At 41.5% G+C, this 25025-nt stretch overlaps 1 protein-coding gene across 3 annotated transcripts in view; it reads left to right on the top strand.

Moving 5' to 3' along the window:
• Nucleotides 1–25025, top strand: part of LOC115136265 (ectodysplasin-A-like) — a 69771-nt gene that overhangs the window by 17804 nt on the left and 26942 nt on the right. For all 3 annotated transcript variants that reach the window (XM_065023643.1, XM_065023642.1, XM_065023641.1), the window contains exon 2: nt 17329–17437. In XM_065023643.1, the coding sequence (XP_064879715.1) occupies nt 17329–17437 (109 nt within the window). The remainder of the gene's footprint in view (nt 1–17328; nt 17438–25025) is intronic.

Genomic DNA, 25025 nt, shown 5'->3' with positions numbered 1-25025 from the left:
CACTTTGGAACCCTTTTTTTCTAAGAGTGTGGGTAATGTCCCATACAATTCTTGATTGTTGAATACTGTTCTCTGACATTGTTGTTTTACACCCTATTCCTACTGTATGATAGTATTTTCTAGTGGCAAAAATGTACAATACTTTTTTATTATTCTGTAAATTGTTGAGGAGAAGGAGCACAGTTCGTAGTGGGTGAAATCTGTAGACTGCATATAATGGAGGATGGTTGGTTTTCTGTGCTGTGATGTAGACTAGCGTTGCAGTACAGCTGTGTACCATCTGGCCAGGGCTGCAGACTGGTGCAACATCTGGAGCTCTGTGGACAGACAAGTCTCTCTCTCTCTTTCCTCCACTGTACTTTATCTAGGCTAATACTGGGCTTGTGAGGTGAGTACATGTTCACGTCTGGTCAAGTGCTCTAGCTGTAGCCTCTCATCCAGTGTGAGCCTCGGTTGCTGATGACTGTCATTATGCCACTGAGCACACACCCCCACCAGGTTCTCTTCTCTTATGAGTCCCTGGGGAATGGATATGATTGGCTGGATAAGAACTCTCATAAACTCAAGGTTAAAGGGTGGATTATGAATATAATGTTAAAAAGGAAAGCCATGAATAGAGCTTCTTAGACCATATCAAGTGAGGCCATGATGATCACATAATCAAATTATGTTGGTCACATATACATATTTAGCAGATGTTATTGCGAGTCTAGCAAAATGCTTGTGTTCCTAGCTCCGATAGTGCATTAATATCTAATCATTCATTCATAACAATATACACACATCTAAAAGTAAAATAATGGAATTAAGAAATATATAAATATTAGGATGAGCAGTGTCGAGGTGGCATTGACTAAAATACAGTATACACATATGAAATGAGTAAAGCAATATGTAAACATTATTAAAGTGACCAGTGATTCCATGTCTATGTACAGTTGAAGTTGGAAGTTTACATAGCCAAATACATTTAAACTCAGTTTTTCACCATTCCTGACATTTAATCCTAGTTAAAATTCCCTGTATTAGGTCAGTTAGGATCACCACTTTATTTTAAGAATGTGAAATGTCAGAATACTAGTAGAGAAATAATTTATTTCAGCTTTTATTTCTTTCATCACATTCCCAGTGGGTCAGAAGTTTACATACACTCAATTAGTATTTGGTAGCATTGCCTTTAAATTGTTTAACTTGGGTCAAACGTTTCGGGTAGCCTTCCACAAGCTTCCCACAATAAGTTGGGTGAATTTTGGCACATTCCTCCTGACAGAGCTGGTGTAACTGAGTCAAGTTTGAAGGCCTCCTTTCTCGCACATGCTTTTCCAGTTCTATAGGATTGAGGTCAGGGCTTTGTGATGGCCACTCCAATACCTTGACTTTGTTGTCCTTAGCCATTTTGCCACAACTTTGGAAGTATGCTTGGGGTCATTGTCAATTTGGAAGACCAATTTTTAACTTCCTGACTGATGTCTTGAGCTGTTGCTTCAATATATCCACCTAATTGTCCTTTCCTCATGATGCCATCTATTTTGTGAAGTGCACCAGTCCCTTCTACAGCAAAGCACCACAACATGATGCTGCCACCCCCGTGCTTCACGGTTGGGATGGTGTTCTTCGGCTTGCAAGCCTCCCCCTTTTTCCTCAAATCATAACAATGGTCATTATGGCCAAGCAGTTCTATTTTTGTTTCATCAGACCAGAGGACATTGCTCCAAGATAAACAATCATTGTCCCCGTGTGCAGTTGCAAACCATAGTCTGGCTTTTTCATGGCGGTTTTGGAGCAGTGGCTTCTTCCTTGCTGAGCAGCCTTTCAGGTTATGTCGAGATTGGGCTTGCTTTTGTACCTGTTTCCTCCAGCATCTTCACAAGGTCCTTTGCTGTTGTTCTGGAATTGATTTGCACTTCTTGAACCAAAACGCTTCTCCATCCTGAGTGGTATGATGGCTGCGTGTTCCCATGGTGTTTATACTTGCATACTATTGTGTGTACAGATGAACGTGGTACCTTCAGGTACCTTCAGGCATTTGGAAATTGCTCCCAAGGATCAACCAGACTTGTGGAGCTCTACAATTTTTTTTCTGAGGTCTTGACTGATTTCTTTTGATTTTCCCATGATGTCAAGCAAAGAGGCACTGAGTTTGAAGGTAGGCCTTGAAATACATCCACAGGTACCCCTACAATTGACTCAAATAATGTCAATTCGCTTATCAGAAGCTTCTAAAGCCATGACATAATTTTCTGGAATTTTCCAAGCTGTTTAAAGGCACAGTCAACTGAGTGTATGTGAACGTTTGACCCACTGGAGTTGGGTCAATTAATCTGTCTGTAAACAATTGTTGAAAAATTACTTGTGTCATGCACAAAGTAGATGTCCTAACTGACTTGCCAAAGCTATAGTTTGTTAACAAGAAATTTGTCGGAGTGGTTGAAAAACGAGTTTTAACGACTTCAAATGTATATAGGGCAGCAACCTCTAAGGTGCAGGGTTGAGTAACCAGGTGGTAGACGGCTAGTAACCGGGCGGTGACCGGCTAGTAACATCATTGTTCACATATATCTCCGGTGTCACCTGGATTTTCTCTCTGCAGAGTTACAGAACCATGAGTCATCATTAATGCCTGCTGCGTGGAAACGTTGCGTGCTTTGCTTAACTTGGCAGGCTGCGTGAACAAGAATCTGCATACTATTAGAAATGGCTGGAGTCAGTGCATGATTTGGATGAAGGAGGAAAGGAGAACCATGTCCAAACCTCTTCTGTGGTTCTTCTTTCAATGTCTCTGTGTTAGTCTGACCAGACTCATGTCTAAGGAATCACAATAATGATGCGATGCAAGCTCCTGACAGTATGTGTGATTAAAGTAGTCTGGGGAATGCCCTTTAAGATAAGTGTCCATATATTTTTACCATTGCTTTATCACTGATGTCTTATGGATAGTCTGACTTGTTGGGCCGATGCTGCACATGGTGAATCTATTGAATTGTATAGTACTTTTCACTTGATTTAAGAATGTTCAATATGTAGCGCCCAATACCCAACACATGGTGTTGTTTTCAGTTTGTGCAATACTGTATAACAGGGGAACAGTGCTCTCTACTCATGTAGGCAGTAGACTCCACGTGAGCATCCTGTCTACACTATTGTTCTTTATATGTCTTGTGGCATTCCTACTGATAGCTAGAGAGGTGATGAATACTGAAGTCTGTTGACTCCTAAGTACAAAGGCTCTAATATGCTGTATGTGGGACTTTCTCATTGTGCTTAAACTGTTCAATCTCCAGAGGCCTGTAACATGAGTGTAATTCTGACTTCATAGTGAGACAATCAGGAAGGCTTGTCTGGGCTGTACCATGACCGTTTCTGACATCTCAGTGGATCTGGTTGGTTGCCTGTGGTGCTGAAATGACATAATGCAGAAGATGTTGCATTGGTTTGTGTCCTGGAATTAATATAAAGAGTGTCACTCTCCTCAACCACAGTCACTTACTTATTGACGGGCTTACTCACCCATTCTCCATGGAAGTGACAAACTTCCTGAGAACACTCCACACCGGGGAATCCTTTTTGAGGCACTGTACTGTAGCTACTGCCAGCATGGTTACGATGATTGAGTCTCTGAGTACAAATGCATCTCAGTGCAACCCCTGATGCACCTCCCTTCATGGCTCACTCCCCCTACTCCACCCTACACATAACTCATGATGCTCAGACATTTGTACACACCTTTCCAAAGTTATGGGTTAAAATTAAGTTTGAATAAGTTGAGATCTTTAATAGTGCCCATCCACAGTGTTTCTTGACTGAGTCAATACACCACTCTGTGTCTGTGCCAAATGCTATACAGTTTGCCAATAGGGCTTCCACGCATATTGGTTGTAGTATAACTGTTAGCTAATAACTAATAGTTACTAGACATGTCAAGTGATTTAAGTTCATTCCCTTTGAAATGTGATGTTTCATAGTCATATTGTCGATGTTTTATGAAATGTTTGAAATTACCTGAGCATTAGTGTGCCAGAAATGATTTCCTATGATTGGCAGTTGGCTAACATGAGAGCACTTGGACAAGGGTGAATGCTGTTAACACTCAAACATTTGGCCTTACGTGGACCCAGTGCCCAGTTCAAACATGGGCCTCTGAGAATGCTGTCTGTAGACTGGTTCATGTAAGGCAGTGGGCTTCAAGACATGTTTCATTCCCCTTCTTTACCACAGTCGTTAACATCTCCATGATCTCTACATATACAATAGATTCTGTGCAGTATAAACAATAGCAGTTGTGTTTATTATTTGAATCATTCATGGGGAAGGTCATGAAATGTTCCACACATTCATTGCGGGTGTTTTTATGGGCTGTTCACAACATAATGACTAACTGCATTTTTCATGATATAAAAACACTACTCATGAAGACACACTTGGGTTTGTACGACAGGTTAAAATAAATATGAAGGCAGAGGAAGCTACTGTGAAACATGCCCACACATACAGGGTAATCACTCTACCTCTCAGTCCCAGTGTTCCAAGCAAAGCTAAACATACTGGCCAAAGAAACATCTTTGTAATAAATGATGAACATGTTTTCCATTCATTTAACTCAAACTACCAACCATACAGTAGGCCTTCTACCTCTCCAAAAGCTTCTTATCAGAATCATCTTGTGGTGTCTAAACATTTGACCAAACACCAGCGTTGCTGAAAACGAGATCCTTCTTGATCCTATGCCAGCAATAACAAACAAGCAACCTTGCATACATATATTGTAATATTTGAAAAATCTAGATGTCTTCAGTTTCCATGTATTATGAATGAGTAGAGCTGCTATCCAACATGTATCTGATAACTGAAATCTGTGGACCTGCATGGCACGCATAACAGATACAATATGAATCAATAGAGCAGTATCCCCGGGCTCTAGTGTTCCTCCCATGGCTCCTCTTCCCCAAAATCATTCCCAAAAGTGATAGCACTACCCGCTGTGCCAAAAATGCTTGACGTGTCACTGCAGGACTGAATTTAGGACGATTTTGTAATCAATCATGTGTTTTATTCCCATATGTACATATTTTTCCACTCCAATGTCACAATCATTCAGTCTGACCCCTCATCAAAGTTTCATGCTGTTTAGACAGAGGGGGAATACATTTTTCACACTGCACACACCAACATAAAGAGCAGAACAGCGCTAGCCTTCGTCAAGAATAATACTCTGGGTGGTCTGTTTGCAGCAGTGAAGAGGAATAAGTCAAATCTCTCGTGTTTTTCTACCCACCGGTCCCCTCAGGGGTTGGCGTGTCTGAGTGGGCTGTGGGCTCCCTTTTGGGCTTAGCCCCTGAGCAGAGCACGTATCTGACAGAGGAGCCTTTAAATCAAGCCCCAGACACAAGTACATGACCCACTCTAGGGACAACACACAGTGGACATGCTGACTTGACCTCAGGCTCCAGATGTGGACTTGTTGTAACCTTATGATCCAGGCATCATTCAATGTCTTTCAATCAATGCAACATTTTCTCTCAGCTCATGGCAAAATGTGTAGAATTGTAGGAATGGGCTTTTTTCCCCCAAAAATCCCTTGCGTGGGGGACCCGCGAAACTGCGGTACACCACTGCTTTCAACCCTGATTCGTGCAGGGAAGAATATCAGACTAATTAAAGTTGTTATAAAAAAGATTTATGCTGAAATTATGTATGCATGCTTGCTTGCCAATGTAGGCACAGCAGGTCTGCATTTGTTTGATACTCTACGTGTTGCCAAACACAAAACCGAGGTTATAGCAGGCAGTGACTCATTGGAAACATGCCTACTCAGCTTGTCCCAGTATCAGGCATCATACGCAAATAAGTGCTAAACAAAGTATGGTAAACACCCCTTGTTATGCGAAGAGACCTTCCTGGTCTCTTGACTGTTTGGAGTTCAGTTGAGTACATCATTCCAGTCCCAGTTAAAGCTGCACTACTAGAAACAGGGTCAAAGGTCTGTAAAAAATATATATGGTCCGCAGATCTCATTTGTTCTGAACAACCCTTTAACTGGAACAGAATATGGAAAAATATGACCATGGCATCCTGTAATCGGAACCATCAACTTATACTGTACATTGTAAGTTTGTTCAGACTGTATTCAGTCATGGAGAAAGCACCCAATTGTCATAAAAGTAAAGATACCTTAATAGAAAATGACTCAAGTAAAAGTGAAAGTCACCCAGTAAAATCCTACTTGAGTAAAAGTCTAGAAGTATCTGGTTTTAAATACTCTTTTCAAATTCCTTATATTAAGCAAACCAGACAGCACTATTGTCTAGTTTTTTATTTATTCATGATAGCCAGGGGCACACTCCAACACTCGGACATACTTTTCATATGCAGCATGTGTTTAGTGAGTCCGCCAGATCAGATGCAGTAGGGATGACCAGGGATGTTCTCTTGATAAGTGTGTGAATTAGACAATTTTCTGTCCTGCTAAGCATTCAAAATGTAACGAGTACTGTTGGGAGTCAGGGAAAATGTATGGAGTAAAAAGTACATAATATTCTTTAGGAATGTAGTGAAGTAGCCTCCCGAGTGGCGCGGTGGCCTAAGGCACTGCATCGCAGTGTTAGCTGTGCCTCTAGAGTTTCTGGGTTTGAGTCCAGGCTCTGTTGCAGCCAGCCGCGACCGGGAAACCCATGGGGTGGCGCACATTTGGACAGTGTCGTCCAGGTTAGGGGAGGTTTTGGCCGGCAGGGATGTCCTTGTCCCATCGCGCACTAGCGACTCCTGTGGCGGGCCGACACAGTCGCCAGGTGTGCGGTGTTTCCTCCGACACATTGGTGCGTCAGGCTTCCGGGTTAAGTGGGTATTGTGTGAAGAAGCAGTGCGGCTTGGTTGGATTGTGTTTCGGAGGACGCACTGCTCTCGACCTTCGCCTCTCCCGAGCCCGTACGAGAGTTGCAGCGATGAGTGAAAACTGTAACTACCAATTGGATACCACAAAATTGGGGATAAAAAGGGGTTAAAAAAAGGAACGTAATGAAGTAAAAGTTGTGAAAAATAGTACAGATATCCCCAAAAACGACTTAAGTACTTCCAAGTACTTTACATCGCTAACTGTATTTAACACAAGGAAACATTTTACAAGGAAATTGGCCCAACTCCCAACTGTTCACTGTGTCCCCTAAATCAGGTAGGCACATTCCTTCATATGATGTAGGAGTGCGTTGCAGTTAAATGCTTCTGAGGCAAAGTTACAAATTTCATGAATGTAAATTGTCAATGCTTTGCATCTCTTATGTTACTTAACGATAATAGCTCCTTGAATCTCTCAATCAATCAGAGTTGAATACTGCTGGCAGGCAGCACTGCCGCAAAAAAAAAGATGCTGGCTCTTAGATGACAATCACCTCACTCTCTCCCGATTCACCAGTAGATACAGTTACTATTAGAAGTTATAACATTAGAATGATCGACAGTGAGAATGAATGGTGCTGGTCAAGGAACAATTGAGACCTGGACAAATATACTTGACTCTGTAAAGAATCATCTCAGCTAAAGGCCAACAAACAAATAAACAATCCATAAAGGCCAAAAGATACAGTACATATATACACAGTTGAAGTCGGATGTTTACATACACATTAGCCAACTACATTTAAACTCAGTTTTTCACAATTCCAGACATTTAATACAAGTAAAAATTCCCTGTTTTGGGTCAGTTAGGATCACCACTTTATTTTAAGAATGTGAAATGTCATAATAATAGTAGAGAGAATGATTTATTTCAGCTTTTATTTATTTCATCACATTTTCAGTGGGTCAGAAGTTTACAAACACTCAATTAGTATTTGGTAGCATTGCCTTTAAATTGTTTAACTTAGGTCAAACATTTCGGGTAGCCTTCCACAAGATTCCCACAATAAGTGGGGTGAATTTTGGCCCATTCCTCCTGACAGAGCTGGTCTAACTGAGTCAGGTTTGTAGGCCTCCTTACTCGCACACGGTTTTTCAGTTCTGCCCACAAATGTTCTATGGGTTTGAGGTCAGGGCTTTGTGATGGCCACTCCAATACCTTGACTTTGTTGTCCTTAGCCATTTTGCCACAACTTCGGAAGTGTACTTGGGGTCATTGTCCATTTGGAAGACCCATTTGCGACTAAGCTTTAACTTCCTGACTGATGTCTTGGAATGTTGTTTCAATATATCATAATTTTCCTACCTCATGATGCCATCTATTTTGTGAAGTGCACCAGTCCCTCCTGCCGCAAAGCACCCCCACAACATGATGCTGCCACCGCCGTGCTTCACGGTTGGGATGGTGTTCTTTGGCTTCCCCCTTTTTCCTCCAAACATAACGATGGTCATTATGGCCAAACAGTTCTATTTTTGTTTGGAAATTGCTCCCAATGATGAACCAGACTTGTGGAGGTCTACAATTTTTTGGGCTGATTTATTTAGATTTTCCCATGATGTCAAGTAAAGAGGCACTGAGTTTGAAGGTAGGCCTTGAAATACATCCCCAGGTACACCTCCAATTGACTCAAATGATGTCAATTAGCATATCAGATCATTGGAATTGGAATTTTCCAAGCTGTTTAAAGGCACAGTCAACTTAGTGTATGTAAACTTCTGACCCACTGGAATTGTGATACTATGAATTATAAGTGAAATAATATGTCTGTAAACAATTGTTGGAAACATGACTTGTGTCATGCACAAAGTAGATATCCTAACCGACTTGCCAAAACTATAGTTTGTTAATAAAAAATGTGTGGAGTGGTTGAAAAACGAGTTTTAATGACTCCAACCTAAGTGTATGTAAACTTCCCACTTCAACTGTATATATATACAGTGGGGAGAACAAGTATTTGATACACTGCCGATTTTGCAGGTTTTCCTACTTACAAAGCATGTAGAGGTCTGTAATTTTTATCATAGGTACACTTCAACTGTGAAAGACAAACAAAAATCCAGAAAATCACATTGTATGATTTTTAAGTAATTCATTTCCATTTTATTGCATGACATAAGTTTTTGATACATCAGAAAAGCAGAACATAATATTTGGTACAGAAACGTTTGTTTGCAATTACAGAGATCATACGTTTCCTGTAATTCTTGACCAGGTTTGCACACACTGCAGCAGGGATTTTGGCCCACTCCTCCATACAGACCTTCTCCAGATCCTTCAGGTTTCGGGGTTGTCGCTGGGCAGATTTTCTATTGGGTTCAGGTCTGGAGACTGGCTAGGCCACTCCTGGACCTTGAGATGCTTCTTACGGAGCCACTCCTTAGTTGCCCTGGCTGTGTGTTTCGGGTCGTTGTCATGCTGGAAGACCCAGCCACGACCCATCTTCATTACTCTTACTGAGGGAAGGAGGTTGTTGGCCAAGATCTCGCTATACATGGCCCCATCCATCCTCCCATCAATACGGTGCAGTCGTCCTGTCCCCTTTGCAGAAAAGCATCCCCAAAGAATGATGTTTCCACCTCCATGCTTCACGGTTGGGGTGGTGTTCTTGGGGTTGTACTCATCCTTCTTCTTCCTCCAAACACGGCGAGTGGAGTTTAGACCAAACAGCTCTATTTTTGTCTCATCAGACCACATGACCTTCTCCCATTCCTCCTCTGGATCATCCAGATGGTCATTGCCAAACTTCAGACGGGCCTGGACATGCGCTGGCTTGAGCAGGGGGACCTAGCGAGCGCTGCAGGATTTTAATCCATGACAGCGTAATGTGTTACTAATGGTTTTCTTTGAGACTGTGGTCCCAGCTCTCTTCAGGTCATTGACCAGGTTCTGCTGTGTAGTTCTGGGCTGATCCCTCACATTCCTCATGATCATTCATCCCCCACGAGGTGAGATCTTGCATGGAGCCCCAGACCGAGGGTGATTGACCGTCATCTTGAACTTCTTCCATTTTCTAATAATTGTGCCAACAGTTGTTGCCTTCTCACCAAGCTGCTTGCCTATTGTCCTGTAGCCCATCCTTGTGCAGGTCTACAATTTTATCCCTGATGTCCTTACACAGCTCTCTGGTCTTGGCCATTGTGGAGAGGTTGGAGTCTGTTTGATTGAGTGTGTGGACAGGTGTCTTTTATACAGGTAACGAGTTCAAACAGGTGCAGTTAATACAGGTAATGAGTGGAGAACAAGAGGGCTTCTTAAAGAAAAATTAACAGGTCTGTGAGAGCCAGAATTCTTACTGGTTGGTAGGGATCAAAAACTTATGTCATGCAATAAAATGCAAATTAATTACTTAAAAATCATTGATTTTCTGGATTTTTGTTTTAGATTCTGTCTCTCACAGTTGAAGTGTACCTATGATAAAAATTACAGACCTATACATGCTTTGTAAGTAGGAAAACCTGCAAAATCGGCAGTGTATCAAATACTTGTTCTCCCCACTTTATATGTATATACCCATTTTAATCTTTTTAACTTTCTCTGCTTTCAGGCCCACGGGAAGGGGTGGTATGGGGAGGGTTTTCTCTGGTCGCCGGGTGGGGGGGTGACTGACGAGCAACCCTATTTGATGGGGGGGGTTGATAGAGACATGTTGGCTGGGTGGGGTTGGGGGAATGGGATAGGAGGTTGGGGATGGAGGCCCACTTTTTTTCTGTTTAAACTGAATGTATTATTACTTAAACCCCTGTATGTATTTCTTACTGTTATTTTTATTTTGAGTGGCAGCCTATGGGTACATTTTTTCTAAGAGAGGTATGTACTCTGATCTCCCCTATTACAGCACGATGAATGAGATGGCAATGTCCGCCATCAGTATAAAAGGTGCAATTTAAAACGCACCTGGAAACGCCACCTGCATAGAAATGCTCCATGTCTCACGGCAGACTCATGTTGCATAGTCTAGACAATGCGTCTCTCCAGCCTTTCAGGGAACCGGCGCATTAGGTTAGCATTTGGCAGGTCAGCATCTATTCTGGTGGTGGTGATACTTCCCACACCGCCCCAGACCACACTGGGTTATTCTAATATTGGATGTTTCTCTCTCTCTCTCTCTCTGATTTACTTTGAGCCTCTTTACACTTAAACTTTGCGTAAAAATACATATACAAACTTGTGTACTTGCGGAGGTAGAGGTAGAACACGATGCTAGCCCGACAGTTGCGCCCTTGAAGCAGGGCAGTGTAAACAGAATTGTCTTGTTGAGCCAACACTCCTACTGTATAAATGGTAATAGCAGAGCAATGTTTTTGAAACAGATTAAATGTATAGACATTTTCCTCATATTTGAGACTTGTTTTATTGTTTTTACCTGAAACTGCAGTAACAGCCTGCTACATTCTGAAATTGTCGCACTGAGCCACGTTAAACTACGGAAGCCCATCATACAAATAGGATGTTTTTGTTTTTTTTTGTAACATTGTGTGGTGTTTTCCTGGGTCCCAGAGTTTTAGCGTATTACATAGTAATACATCACTATAAAAAAATAAAAAACGGTTCTATATGGGCCAGATTATTTTTCTAATCGGGACATATGTTGTTGTTTTTTACTCCTGGAAAAACTCCTGGCCCTAGGGAGAATGAAAACATTAAAACCCTTTACACAGACAATAAAACTAACAAGGCTGAGCTTGCTGTATGCAGAGTTGCATCTTGTAGGCCTTTGAATCTGCATATAAAAATATACTCATGGAGTATGTCATCACTATTGTGTTGATTGATTAATTCCAGTCAATAATTCTGGATTAAAAAGGTCTAGGTACCCAAGCCACCCGAAGTGGGAATATAAACCACATTTTATCACATTCACATTTTCTCAGAACATAAATTGACCTATTTTAGGCTATAAATACATAGCTTAGGCTATAAAAACATGACGTTACATTTCCCCCAGCCGGGCCCAGATGGGATCAGAGCGCATAGGCTTCTCTAGGCTACCTGCAGCTGTGGTTGTTATCAGTAGGTTACAGTTGATCAGACTGAAGCACAGACTAATTGTTCATGTTGACAAATATTTTGGGGTGGCGGGTATGGGCTTCTATATCAAACAGCTCTTCGCAAATCTGCAGTGAATTAACTTATACCCACATTTCCAGCCACAATATGCTTATACCACATGTAATGATTTGCATGATATTGGTGAAAATGAAGTCTGGTTTGTTGTAATGTATATGGAAAAGTCTGGTTTGTTCTACTGTAATATTCGTATGAGGCGGTTAATCGGCTAAAGTTACATGATGAAGACATGCTGTTAGCAACTCTGTGCTTTGTCTTGAAGTTCAAATGTAACGTTGTGTAACCTACAGACGAGAGAATAAACCCTTTAAATGTCTGCACATGCTTGTGAATTGTTGCATTATTCAAGAGTGTAATGTTATTGTATTATTCAATAGTGCAATATGTTTTGGTCATTTTTTAATAGTTTGTGCTAACTGGCTAGCAGCTACTGTGCTATTTACAGTCAATTTGAGCTGCGGACCAAGAATGTGGGGTTGCAAGCCACAACAAAAAGTAAGGCAAGGATGTAATGTGAATTGAAAGGTAGAATTCTCTTTTGCCATCCCGCTCCTCAGACACTCCTTCATATCTAGGGATATAGGGATGCCTCTGTTCCCCTGTTGCTTTACACAGTCTCTCCCCACACCTCATTCTGTAGGCCTATGATCTTATTTTGCACCTGTCTAATGAATCACTACCTCCAAGCTGCAGTTGTTCCCTCATTTGATCCTTTTCCAACTACTTGTGTGCACACTTCACATACTACAAGGGAGCATCAAAGTAGAAGCTTATATTGGCTTATGTACTATAAAATAGATTGTATTGTAAAAGGATTTGAAACAGGACAGTAGATTGTGTGTCACTGAGAACAGTTTGTTTTACCTATTCTTCTGAGTTTCTCCTGGGGGGGGATTTCATAATAGAACTCTAAGTACATATTTGTAATATTCGTGCCTTGGCAATCACGTTTCATTTTCACATGTCTTTATCCAACCTGAATATGACAACTGCTGTAGAATATAATGAACACAGTTTACCTAACAGCAGATTGTTGATTTTATCCATCCCACTGAAAGACAATATCTGCTCAGAGAGCCTGTACTCCTGTCAAATGTTGAGACCTTAATTCTTAAACCAGTAAGTGTGCAACCCAATACGTTTAAGGACCGCTGCTTGTGTGATCGTTTTAAGACCTCAAATGACTTCTCATGAATAATCTTGTCCAACAACATTGTGTTTTTCTCGCTACTGGCTGTGTTTGCTGATATCTTGTTTCAGATGTGCATATATGTTTGATTGATATGAAGATAAAGCCCAGTGAATGGCTGGATGTAGTGATCATCTGTTGGGGGAATCATATAACGTTACATCATAGTTCCTGTCATCCCATACTTACCATTCAGCTTGGACTGAGGATATCCTCTGTAATCATTGGATGGAAGCCACTTGTTAGATTGACATTTGGCTGGAATTCTAGTTGTGCAAGGACAATTAATGACTCAAACTCACCTACATCATCTGTGATGGGTGTTGTAAGGCACACATTTACATTTCATTTTTATAAAATGTTATGATGTACAGTGGGGCAAAAAAGTATTTAGTCAGCCACCAATTTTGCAAGTTCTCCCACTTAAAAAGATGAGAGAGGCCTGTAATTTTCATCATAGGTACACTTCAACTATGACAGACAAAATGAGAAAAAAAATCCAGAAAATCACATTTAGGATTTTTAATGAATTTATTTGCAAATTGTGGTGGAAAATAAGTATTTGGTCACCTACAAACAAGCAAGACTTCTGGCTCTCACAGACCTGTAACTTCTTCATTAAGAGGCTCCTCTGTCCTCCACTCGTTACCTGTATTAATGACACCTGTTTGAACTTGTTATCAGTATAAAAGACACCTGTCCACAACCTCAAACAGTCACACTCCAAACCCCACTATGGCCAAGACCAAAGAGCTGTCAAAGGACACCAGAAACAAAATTGTAGACCTGCACCAGGCTGGGAAGACTGAATCTGCAATAGGTAAGCAGCTTGGTTTGAAGAAATCAACTGTGGGAGCAATTAGGAAATGGAAGACATACAAGACCACTGATAATCTCCCTCGATCTGGGGCTCCACGGAAGATCTCACCCGTGGGGTCAAAATGATCACAAGAACAGTGAGCAAAAATCCCAGAACCACACGGGGGGGACCTAGTGAATGACCTGCAGAGAGCTGGAACCAAAGTAACAACGCCTACCATCAGTAACACACTACGCCGCCAGGGACTCAAATCCTGCAGTGCCAGACGTGTCCCCCTGCTTAAGCCAGTACATGTCCAGGCCCGTCTGAAGTTTGCTAGAGAGCATTTGGATGATCTAGAAGAATATTGGGAGAATGTCATATGGTCAGATGAAACCAAAATATAACTTTTTGGTAAAAACTCAACTCGTCGTGTTTGGAGGACAAAGAATTGAGTTGCATCCAAAGAACACCATACCTACTGTGAAGCATGGGGGTGGAAACATCATGTTTTGGGGCTGTTTTTCTGCAAAGGGACCAGGATGACTGATCCGTGTAAAGGAAAGAATGAATATGGTCATGTATCGTGAGATTTTGAGTGAAAACCTCCTTCCATCAGCAAGGGCATTGAAGATGAAACGTGCCTGGGTCTTTCAGCATGACAATGATCCCAAACACACCGCCCAGGCAACGAAGGAGTGGCTTCGTAAGAAGCATTTCAAGGTCCTGGAGAGGCCTAGCCAGTCTCCAGATCTCAACCCCATAGAAAATCTTTGGAGGGAGTTGAAAGTCCGTGTTGCCCAGCAACAGCCCCAAAACATCACTGCTCTAGAGGAGATCTGCATGGAGGAATGGGCCAAAATAACAGCAACAGTGTGTGAAAACCTTGTGAAGACTTACAGAAAACGTTTGACCTCTGTCATTGCCAACAAAGGGTATATAACAAAGTATTGAGATAAACTTTTGTTATTGACCAAATACTTATTTTCCACCATAATTTGCAAATAAATTCATTTAAAATCCTACAATGTGATTTTCTGGATTTTTTTTCTTCTCATTTTGTCTGTCATAGTTGAAGTGTACCTATGATGAAAATTGCAGGCCTCTCTCATCTTTTTAAGTGGGAGAACTTGCACAATTGGTGGCTGACTAAATACTTTTTTGCCCCACTGTATATACACTGAGTGTACATGACATAGACTGACCAGGTGAATCCAGGTGGAAGCTATGATCCCTTATTGATGTCACCTGTTAAATCCAATTCAATCAGTGTATATGAAGGGGAGGAGTCAATTGAAATAAGGATGTTAAGCCTTGAGACATGGATTGTGTATGTGTACAATTCAGAGGGTGAATGGACAAGACAAAATATTTAAGTGCCTTTGAACGGGGTATGGTAGTAGGTGCCAGGCGCACTGCTTTGTGTGTGTCAAGAACTACAACGCTGCTGGGTTTTTCACGCTCAACAGTTTCCTGTTTGTATCAAGAATGGTCCACCACCCAAAGGACATCCAGCCAACTTGACACAACTGTGGGAAGCATTGGAGTCAACATGAGCCAGCATCCCTGTGGAATGCTTGAGACACCTTGTCGAGTCTATGCCTCAACGAATTTAGGCTGTTTTGAGGGCAAAATATTAGGACGGTGTTCTTAATGTTTTATACACTCAGTGTTGAATTTTTATCATAAAGGTGGGCAGCAGCATATGGAAAAGTACTTGGTGAGAGTCATGTTGACACAAAGCTGAGGTTCAGAGGTCTTGTCTCAGGCTCTACAGACTGTAATGAGTGCCTGTCAGGTTAGCTGAAGTTTTGGCCATCCTCTCCCTTTACGGGCTGGCTGGGATATCAAAGGCCCCGCTGATAAACAAAATAAACTCCCAGCACTGCTTTCACCCTTTATTGTCCTGCCCGGTTTTAATGTCGGCCAGGTGCAGAGTTAAGCACAAACTCCAGCATTTTTTAAGTCGGCATGCAACGAGCAGAGCATCCATAGAAGCCTGCCTGTTGTTGGTATCACTCAGCTACAAAACATCCTCTGTACCTGCTAAATAAAGCCATTGTTATTCAATTTTATTTGGAGTACATACTGTATGTTAAAGGAATGTAGTCCATTGGTTACTGTTCTCATGTAATATTCCTGTCCTTAAAGCCAATGCTTTAGAGTACTGTACAGTCTCTAATGTAGGTTGAAAGTACCCTGATATCAGTGCAGTATCCATATAGAGCTGAACTCTATAAACGTTGACACGCGTGTACCAGCACATGAGACTCACCTCTGGAGAGTATAATGATAGCTGGTGGAAGTGGACAATCACCCCAAAGGAATGCAGAGGGGCCATAAAATGAAACCATTGGCTGGGAGTGATGTGAGGTCATTCTTATTGTTCACGTTTGGCAAGCGCTAGTCTCTCTGGCCAATTTTCACAACATTTAACAGGTACGTTATTGCCTTTATCAGCATTACTCTTTTATGTAGAACTTTTTAAACAGTAGTTTGAAGACACTTTTATGGAAGACTGAACTAGTGAAAAGTGAACTATAGTGCCCTCTAATATTTTGTAGGCAGAACTCCCCCATAACTGTTTGCCCAGGCATTATCTCAGCGGGCTAACACATTCTTGTGGCATGCAGATGACCCAAGTTCAAACCCAGTCAAAAGTAATGTTTCTTTGCCTGTCTTAAGGTTATTGGTGGACTTTTGGAATTAATGTCTACTGCTTTCTATTGTCATAAAATTTGCCATTTTGAATGAGTAATCAATACCACACTATCAAGTAGGAGCCATGGAAACAAGCGGCCTGCTCTACTATCCATCAGATAGAGACTCTGCCTGGGTTTGGTTTTCTGCATCTTGTACCATTCACATAAGCCTGATGCCTTCCATCATTGGAATCATGTTTTCACGTTGTTTCCCCTGGAGTTGGGCATGCGACTGAAATGTTAACCTTTCTCCCTCTCCCCTATTCCCTATCCCCACTTCTTAGTGTCTGTAGAGAGGTACTCTGCTGATCGCGTTGCCGTTTGGTCTAATTTATGTTCCACAGGTCCATAAATACTCAAAGTGAACAAAACCAAGTAATTCCATTCTATGTCGACCAAAGCCAAAATACAGACACAAATCTAATCCACCCAGCAGGGTTCCAGTCTGGATTTGAAATATTAGTTGAAAAAACATCAAGTTTGTCTCCTTTTCCATACATTGCCCCTGATTTCAATAAATGTTATGAGATAATATGAACACACTTCGTATATCTTATGCAAGTTCTCATGGCTGGCTAGTTAAGAGGTCCTACAGAGGCTTGAAATTATAAAGAGACCATTGCAAATTACAGTTCTATTTCAATTTTACAGCACTTTTTTTGTATCCCTCACTGACCAACAGAATAGATTGCCTCTGGGGAACAGTGAGGAAAACTCTCACCTCACAGAAGACAGAGAAAATGCCGTCCATCGCACCAAAAGGAGCCAGCAGAATAAGCGACTTGATTCAGGTATGGATTCTTTTTCAGAGCAATGATTTCATTACATTTAGAGAATGCCTTCAACTTTAATGTTCTAATTAATTTGATGGCTGGACGGATGGGTATACATCAAAGGTTTTCCTCCAGGGAAAAGACTCATGTAATCAAGATAGCAGGGACAGAGCAGGCCTGAACCCTGTATGCTGCAAGGTTCATGGTCGGGGTGGTATTTCTTGTAACGCCAGCGATGTTTAGTTTTGTTTACAGAGGCTGGATCTGTGCACTTTGGGAGGGAGATGTTGTTCCCCACTTTTATGCTGTTGGTATGAAACCAGACCTTAAGTAATAATTTTTTGCGGCCATTCTACTGGTTTCTTGGTTTGACAGGGGTGAGCACTGGGGTTTTTGATGTGGTGTTCAATTCAAAGCCTGAGATGCATTGCATGTGTACATTTACAATGCAGTAATTAGTTTGGGCACTCTGTCATTAGAGAGGGTTTTAGTCTCTCTTCTCCCTCGCTCTCTCTCACTCCCTCGCTCACTCTCTCATTCCATTGTGGGCTACTGCTGCTTAGATATCAGTTGAAGTGAGTCTACATACCTCAGCTTCACACACATTAAGGTTGGAAAGATCCTGCCAGGATCAGGTTTGGCTAATGAGGCAATGTTCCTTTCCTCTGATTACCTCCAGTAAGGCAAGGCTGAGGAGATGATTGACATGTGTTTTGAAAGCCGCCCCTTTCTGCTCTGAGGATTTATTTACATGTAAATGTGGTGCAGTTCCAATGTTGTGTTTTCAGTGGAGAGATACTATAGGGAAGAAATGGTGCTGTGATCCCAGATGGAGAGCTGCTCTTAAGGCTTAATGCTGAAAATCCCCCCTTATGGACACTAATGATGTGTCAGTCACCAAGCACATTTAGGGAATAGGATATTAGGGGCTCTATTTTAACAAACTTAACGCAATGGTTAATCTAATCGCTGGCAGTAGCGCAATAGTTCTGGAGGTATGTCAGAAATATTTTTTGCTATTTTCATAGCTGGGGCAGCAGGTAGGTAGCCTAGCGGTTAAGAGCGTCGGGCCTGTAACTGAAAGGTAACTGGTTTCAATCCCTGAGCTGACTATTTGTAAAATCTGTTGATGTGCCCTTGAGCAAGTTGTTCTGGATAAGAGCGTCTGCTAAATGTACATGTATGTTTTAGGATGTGCAGTATATTTTCAATTCAAGGCACTCTGACGAATAGACCATTTAAACACCTTTTATAGATAGGCTACTTTGCAAGGCCAGGATAAAAAAGGCAATGCATTGCTGTTGAACCAGCCATAGTAGCCTAGGGTAGCCTAGGGCTTGATAGAAAAAGGAAAACAAGCAATCTTGTTTTTTAAAACAACAATAATATTTCTAAACAGGATGGGGTCAGAAGCATGATATCATAAATCGCTTCTCTCGTTCCATTGCATTGTGTTCACACGTCCCAGCTAGCATATCGGAGAACCATATGTTTCTTAGAGCTTGGTGAGAGCGTGGTTGTCCTATCGTTATTTTGCATGAAACCTTCCCACAATGTTCTGTGATTGGTGCAGGAGAGTTGCATGGCTTTGGAACATTCTCAGCACATTTAAACAACTTGACAAAATAATTGTAATTTTCTTGGTATTACTTTAACAGAATGTTTTGTAAAAGTACAAACGTGGTACATTTAATGACATTGTCGGTAATGTTCTAGGAACGTTCTCTGAAGGCGTCAGCATGCTTCAGTTCGGTGAAGTCGGCTAGCCGAATAAACAAGTGTGCTCGCATACTCGCTTGAAAAGCAAGAAAAAAGCGGCAAATGTACAGTTTGTCCATTTTGAGACATTGTAGCCAATATACACTTCCTGAAAATAATCTAAGATAACTCAAGAAAAAATCTATCATTCATTTTGATCGTTTTGCAGAGGAGGTCTTAGTTGCACAATTTTACATCTAACTAATGAAATGTAATTGAAAAAATGTGCATGAAAATGAGTCATCTCTCATTGAATGACAACAACGACTTTATTGAAGAATCCCTACTGTTGACCAATCACCGACGAAGGGGCGTAGACTTCGGCAACAAACTTCGACTTGCCTCCAGAAAAAAAATGTTGTGTGCCCGAACAGCCGAAAAACACTCACCGAACTCTTCTGAACTGTTTCGGCTGGGAAGCATGTGGACGCCTTAACTGGTTTGACATTGGGAATGTTCTGAAATAAGTCAGAGAATGTTAAGAACCAACGTTCCCCTGTGGGAATTTCAATACTTCTGCATAATGTTATTTAGAAACGTATACATAACGTTCTCAGCATCAACAAAACTCTATCTCTATCTTGTTAAGTGTGTTCAGGTGTGTTGGCCACACCCACTAATTGGCCACACCTGATCTTAATGAGTGGTTGTTTCCTTTGAAAGGGGGTCTGTTTGAATAGACCAAAATGAACAGCTTTATATGAGTTTATAAAACATGGCTCCATCCTGGTGGTGCAGTGGACTAATCCCATGGACAGACCACAGAAGATCATAGGTTGATAGCGTCAGTGAGATGTGCCATATTTAAAATTTTAAAAATGATATGTTTGCTTGATTAATGCCTAAGCAAATTAATGTATATCTGTGCTTGGAGTTCTAAGCAGTTAAACTACGTTAGCAGTGTTATTAAAAGTCTTATTGAAACTTTTAAGGAAGCTATTCAAAAACCTCATAATAACCTATAATTTCCATTCTCAGATCATGAATAAACCCTCCCAGGAAAGCTTTCAGGGAACCATAGTAAAACATTCTCAGAACCTCCCTACAACCTAAAAAGAATGTTCCCAGAACAGACAAAATGTTCACTTCCATTCTCAAAACGTTTAAAAAAACGTTCCGTTTTACCGTTCAGGACACATATGGCTTTGTTCCCAGAACCAATGGGAAACCAAAAACATATGTTCCCACAACTTCAAAGGAACCAAATGTGCTAGCTGGGGTAGGCATATATGTCTCTACCATAACATTTGCACTTCTATACATAATACTAGGCTCCTGTCAATTGTATCATTGCCTATGTGCAAGGCAGATCCTCAAAACAATCTGCCGTTGATATGGCATGATAGGAGGCCTGAATAGTTTGGAGGAGTGCGTCATTTGTAATCGGACGAGGTCAGCTCTTTCAAAATGTGTTTCCATGTCATTTTTATGGAATGACGTTCAACCAACGTGGAATAGACATTGAATTGACATCTGCCCAGTGGGCAACTTGAACAAGATAAATTAAGTATGTCAATTGTGAATAATGAAAACATGAGGGCAAAAGCTTAATATTTCAAAGCACTCTCAGTAGACCATTTAAACCCCTTTATTTATAGGCTACTTAGCTAATGGCCAGGAAACCAGCATTGATTAAGGGGAGGGTAGGCTATGCTTGGTTTTAAATCAAATTAAACGAAATGGGGAAAACCAAAAGTTGTTTATGTTTATAAATACGAGATTCACTGGCACAAAAGGCATATCTCTCTTTCCACTCTCAAAATCCATGCCATTATCAGCTGCGTTACCGTTAACAGCTGCATTTGGTGGGTTTTAAAACTTTCCATTAGTGCTGCATGAAATTGTCACTTTTTTGCTTATTTTTAAGGACACACCTGTAATATTGCCACCCCTCCCACCTCAGCGCAAGCGACCTGATGTTAGGCAGGTAAATTGCCAATCCTGGCAGTTTGAAAATGCCAGTGCGCCAGTTTTTACATGGGGAAATTGCAAACTAATGTGCGTTTGACACTTGAGCCATAGGAGTTAGAAAGTAGTATGTTAGATTGGTGCCAGGAAAGATTTCCACTGGTGACAAAGATACATGCAAGCACAATGGTGCTGCATGCCAGAGAGGCGTTGGCAGAGCCCAGAAATGCCAGGGTCTTTGGCTGCTTCAGGAATGCTTGCCTGGCCTTGAACTACACGCATTCCCAAGATTAGCGTGAAAAAGTGACTTCCCTATAAAAATTCAAGGAAAACGAAATGAAGAAAGTACTGTATGGAGGGAAAGGCCTCTCCAAAAGAGCCCCCCAAAAGATGTGGGAAGGATAGGCATTATGGAGGGTTAGGTCAACCGCAAATGTATATTTTCACTGGACTGAAATGACACCAGACTATCCATGTATGATCACACGGCTCAGGCTTAGGGCACTTTCACCTACATCAAAACCAGACGAGATGCTCGTGCGGTGAGCAAACCTTCTGTGACACCTGATCTGTTTTGGTCTCTATCACCTTTGGTTTAAGAGACAAAGCAGGAAGAAGGGAGGGAACCCAACCCCTCCTGTGTTTTCTTCGTGTGGAGCTTAAGCAATGTATTGAGGGTGGCATTGATCTTTACAAGCACAGAATGTTTGTGATTCTTCACCTGCACAAAGAGTCCGGGGTCACCGCTGTAACAGGTAGAAGTGGGATCGCTGGGATACATGCCCCTACACAGATGGCTGCTGCTGTTGAAAGGAAAAGCTTCACGTTCACCTGTCGTTCCTCCTCATTATCATCACCTACATGTGTCACTGAATTTAATCACAGAGCTGTATTCGCACCGCAAAGCCCATCTGTCTTTACTTCACAGTCAAATGTCATCAAGGTTAACATCATTTTTTTATTCCAAGGTGTTTATTCATTCTTTCTGGAGTGCACAGTTTGTGGTTGCATTGGAAATGGATTGTGAGAGTGAGTCATATGAAAGCCTGGAGTCCTTGTATGCTCTGTGTACCATAATGTAAACTGAAACACTCAGCATGGGGACTGTCAGAATAACATATGTAGACATTCCGTTAGTCTTCAGAATATGTCAGTTTCATGCACTGGATATGCCTCCTCTCTGTCTCACTGCAAAGTGGAGTTGTCAGTTTTATAGGGGATATCTTTAAACACAGACAGATCTGAGGGCCGAGACTGCAGTGTTACTAAATCAGAGGCCTATTACGTCAAATAATTGTCTGTTTTGTACACCTCTAATATAACTGCCAACTTGGTTTGGTCCTCTGCACATACAGTATTTCATGTGTGGAGAATATATTGTACTTTTCCTTCAGAAAGTATTCATACCCCTTGACTTATTCCACATTTTGTTGTCTTACACCCTGAATTCAAAATGGATTCAATAGATTTTTTTTCTCACCCATCTACACGCAATACCCCATAATGACTAAGTGAAAACCTGTTGTTAGAACATTTTTGCAAATGTATTGAAAATGAAATACAGAAATATCTCATTTACATAAGTATTCACACCCCTGAGTCAATACATGTTAGAAGCACCTTTGGCAGCGATTACAGCCATGACTCTTTCTGGGTAAGTCTCTTAAGAGCTTTCCACACCTGGATTGTGCAACATTTGTCCATAATCTTTATCTAAATTCTTCAAGCTCTATAAAATTGGTCTTTGATCATTGCTAGACAACCATTTTCAGGTTTTGCCATAGATTTTCAAACCAATTTAAGTCAAAACTGTAACTCAGTCACTCAGGAACATTCACTGCCTTCTTGGTAAGCAACTCCAGTGTTGATTTGATCTTGTGTTTTAGGTTATTGTCCTGCTGAAAAGTGAATCCATCTCCCAGTGTCTGGTGGAAAGTAGACTGGAACAGGTTTTCCTCTAGGATCTTAGCTCCATTCCGTTTCTTTTTTAATGTGTTGTATTGGATTTGCCCCAAACATAACACTTTGTATTCCAAACGTAAAGTTATTTTTTTTGCCATTTTTTGCAGTTTTACTTGAATGTCTTATTGCAAACAGAATGCATGTTTTGGAATATTTGTATTCTGTACAGGCTTTCTTCTTTTCACTCTGTCTATTAGGTTAGTATTGTGGAGTAACTGCAATGTTGTTGATCCATCCTCATTTTTCTCCTATCACAGCCATTAAACTATTTTTAAAGTCACCATTGGCCTTATGGTAAAATCCCTGAGCTATTTCCTTCTTCTCCAGTAACTGAGTTAGGAAGGACATCTGTATCTTTGAAGTGACTGGGTGTATTGATACACCATCCAAAGTGTAATTAATAACTTCACTATGCTCAAAGGGATATTCAATGTATTTTTTTTACCCATCTACTGTGCCTTTCTTTTCTTTGGTCTTTGTGGTTGAATCTGTGTTTGAAATTCACTGCTTGACTGAGGGACCTTACATATACAGTGGGGAGAACAAGTATTTGATACACTGCCGATTTTGCAGGTTTTCCTACTTACAAAGCATGTAGAGGTCTGTAATTTTTATCATAGGTACACTTCAACTGTGAGAGACGGAATCTGAAACAAAAATCCAGAAAATCACATAGTATGATTTTTAAGTCATTCATTTGCATTTTATTGCATGACATAAGTATTTGATCACCTACCAACCAGTAAGAATTCCGGCTCTCACAGACCTGTTAGTTTGTCTTTAAGAAGCCTTCCTGTTCTCCACTCATTACCTGTATTAACTGCACCTGTTTGAACTCGTTACCTGTATAAAAGACACCTGTCCACACACTCAATCAAACAGACTCCAACCTCTCCACAATGGCCAAGACCAGAGAGCTGTGTAAGGACATCAGGGATAAAATGGTAGAATTGCACAAGGCTGGGATGGGCAACAGGACAATAGGCAAGCAGCTTGGTGAGAAGGCAACAACTGTTGGCGCAATTATTAGAAAATGGAAGAAGTTCAAGATGACGGTCAATCACCCTCGGTCTGGGGTTCCATGCAAGATCTCACCTCGTGGGGCATCAATGATCATGAGGAAGGTGAGGGATCAGCCCAGAACTACACGGCAGGACCTGGTCAATGACCTGAAGAGAGCTGAGACCACAGTCTCAAAGAAAACCATTAGTAACACACTACGCCGTCATGGATTAAAATCCTGCAGCGCACACAAGGTCCCCCTGCTCAAGCCAGCGCATGTCCAGGCTCGTCTGAAGTTTGCCACAATGCCCATCTGGATGATCCAGAGGAGGAATGGGAGAAGGTCATGTGGTCTGATGAGACAAAAATAGAGCTTTTTGGTCTGAACTCCACTCGCCGTGTTTGGAGGAAGAAGAAGGGTGAGTACAACCCCAAGAACACCATCCCAACCTTGAAGCATGGAGGTGGAAACATCATTCTTTGGGGATGCTTTTCTGCAAAGGGGACAGGATGACTGCACCGTATTGAGGGGAGGATGGATGGGGCCATGTATCGCAAGATCTTGGCCAACAACCTCCTTCCCTCAGTAAGAGGATTGAAGATGGGTTGTTGCTGGGTCTTCCAGCATGACAATGACCCGAAACACACAGCCAGGGCAACTAAGGAGTGGCTCCGTAAGAAGCATCTCAAGGTCCTGGAGTGGCCTAGCCAGTCTCTAGACCTGAACCCAATAGAAAATCTTTGGAGGAAGCTGAATGTCCGTATTGCCCAGCGACAGCCCCGAAACCTGAAGGATCTGGAGAAGGTCTGTATGGAGGAGTGGGCCAAAATCCCTGCTGTAGTGTGTGCAAACCTGGTCAAGAACTACAGGAAACGTATGATCTCTGTAATTGCAAACAAAGGTTTCTGTACCAAATATTAAGTTCTGCTTTTCTGATGTATCAAATACGAATGTCATGCAATAAAATGCTAATTA

The sequence above is a fragment of the Oncorhynchus nerka genome, linkage group LG10 (assembly GCF_034236695.1).
Source record: "Oncorhynchus nerka isolate Pitt River linkage group LG10, Oner_Uvic_2.0, whole genome shotgun sequence".
Lineage (NCBI taxonomy): Eukaryota > Metazoa > Chordata > Actinopteri > Salmoniformes > Salmonidae > Oncorhynchus > Oncorhynchus nerka.
This window is presented reverse-complemented; position numbering and strand designations above follow the sequence as displayed.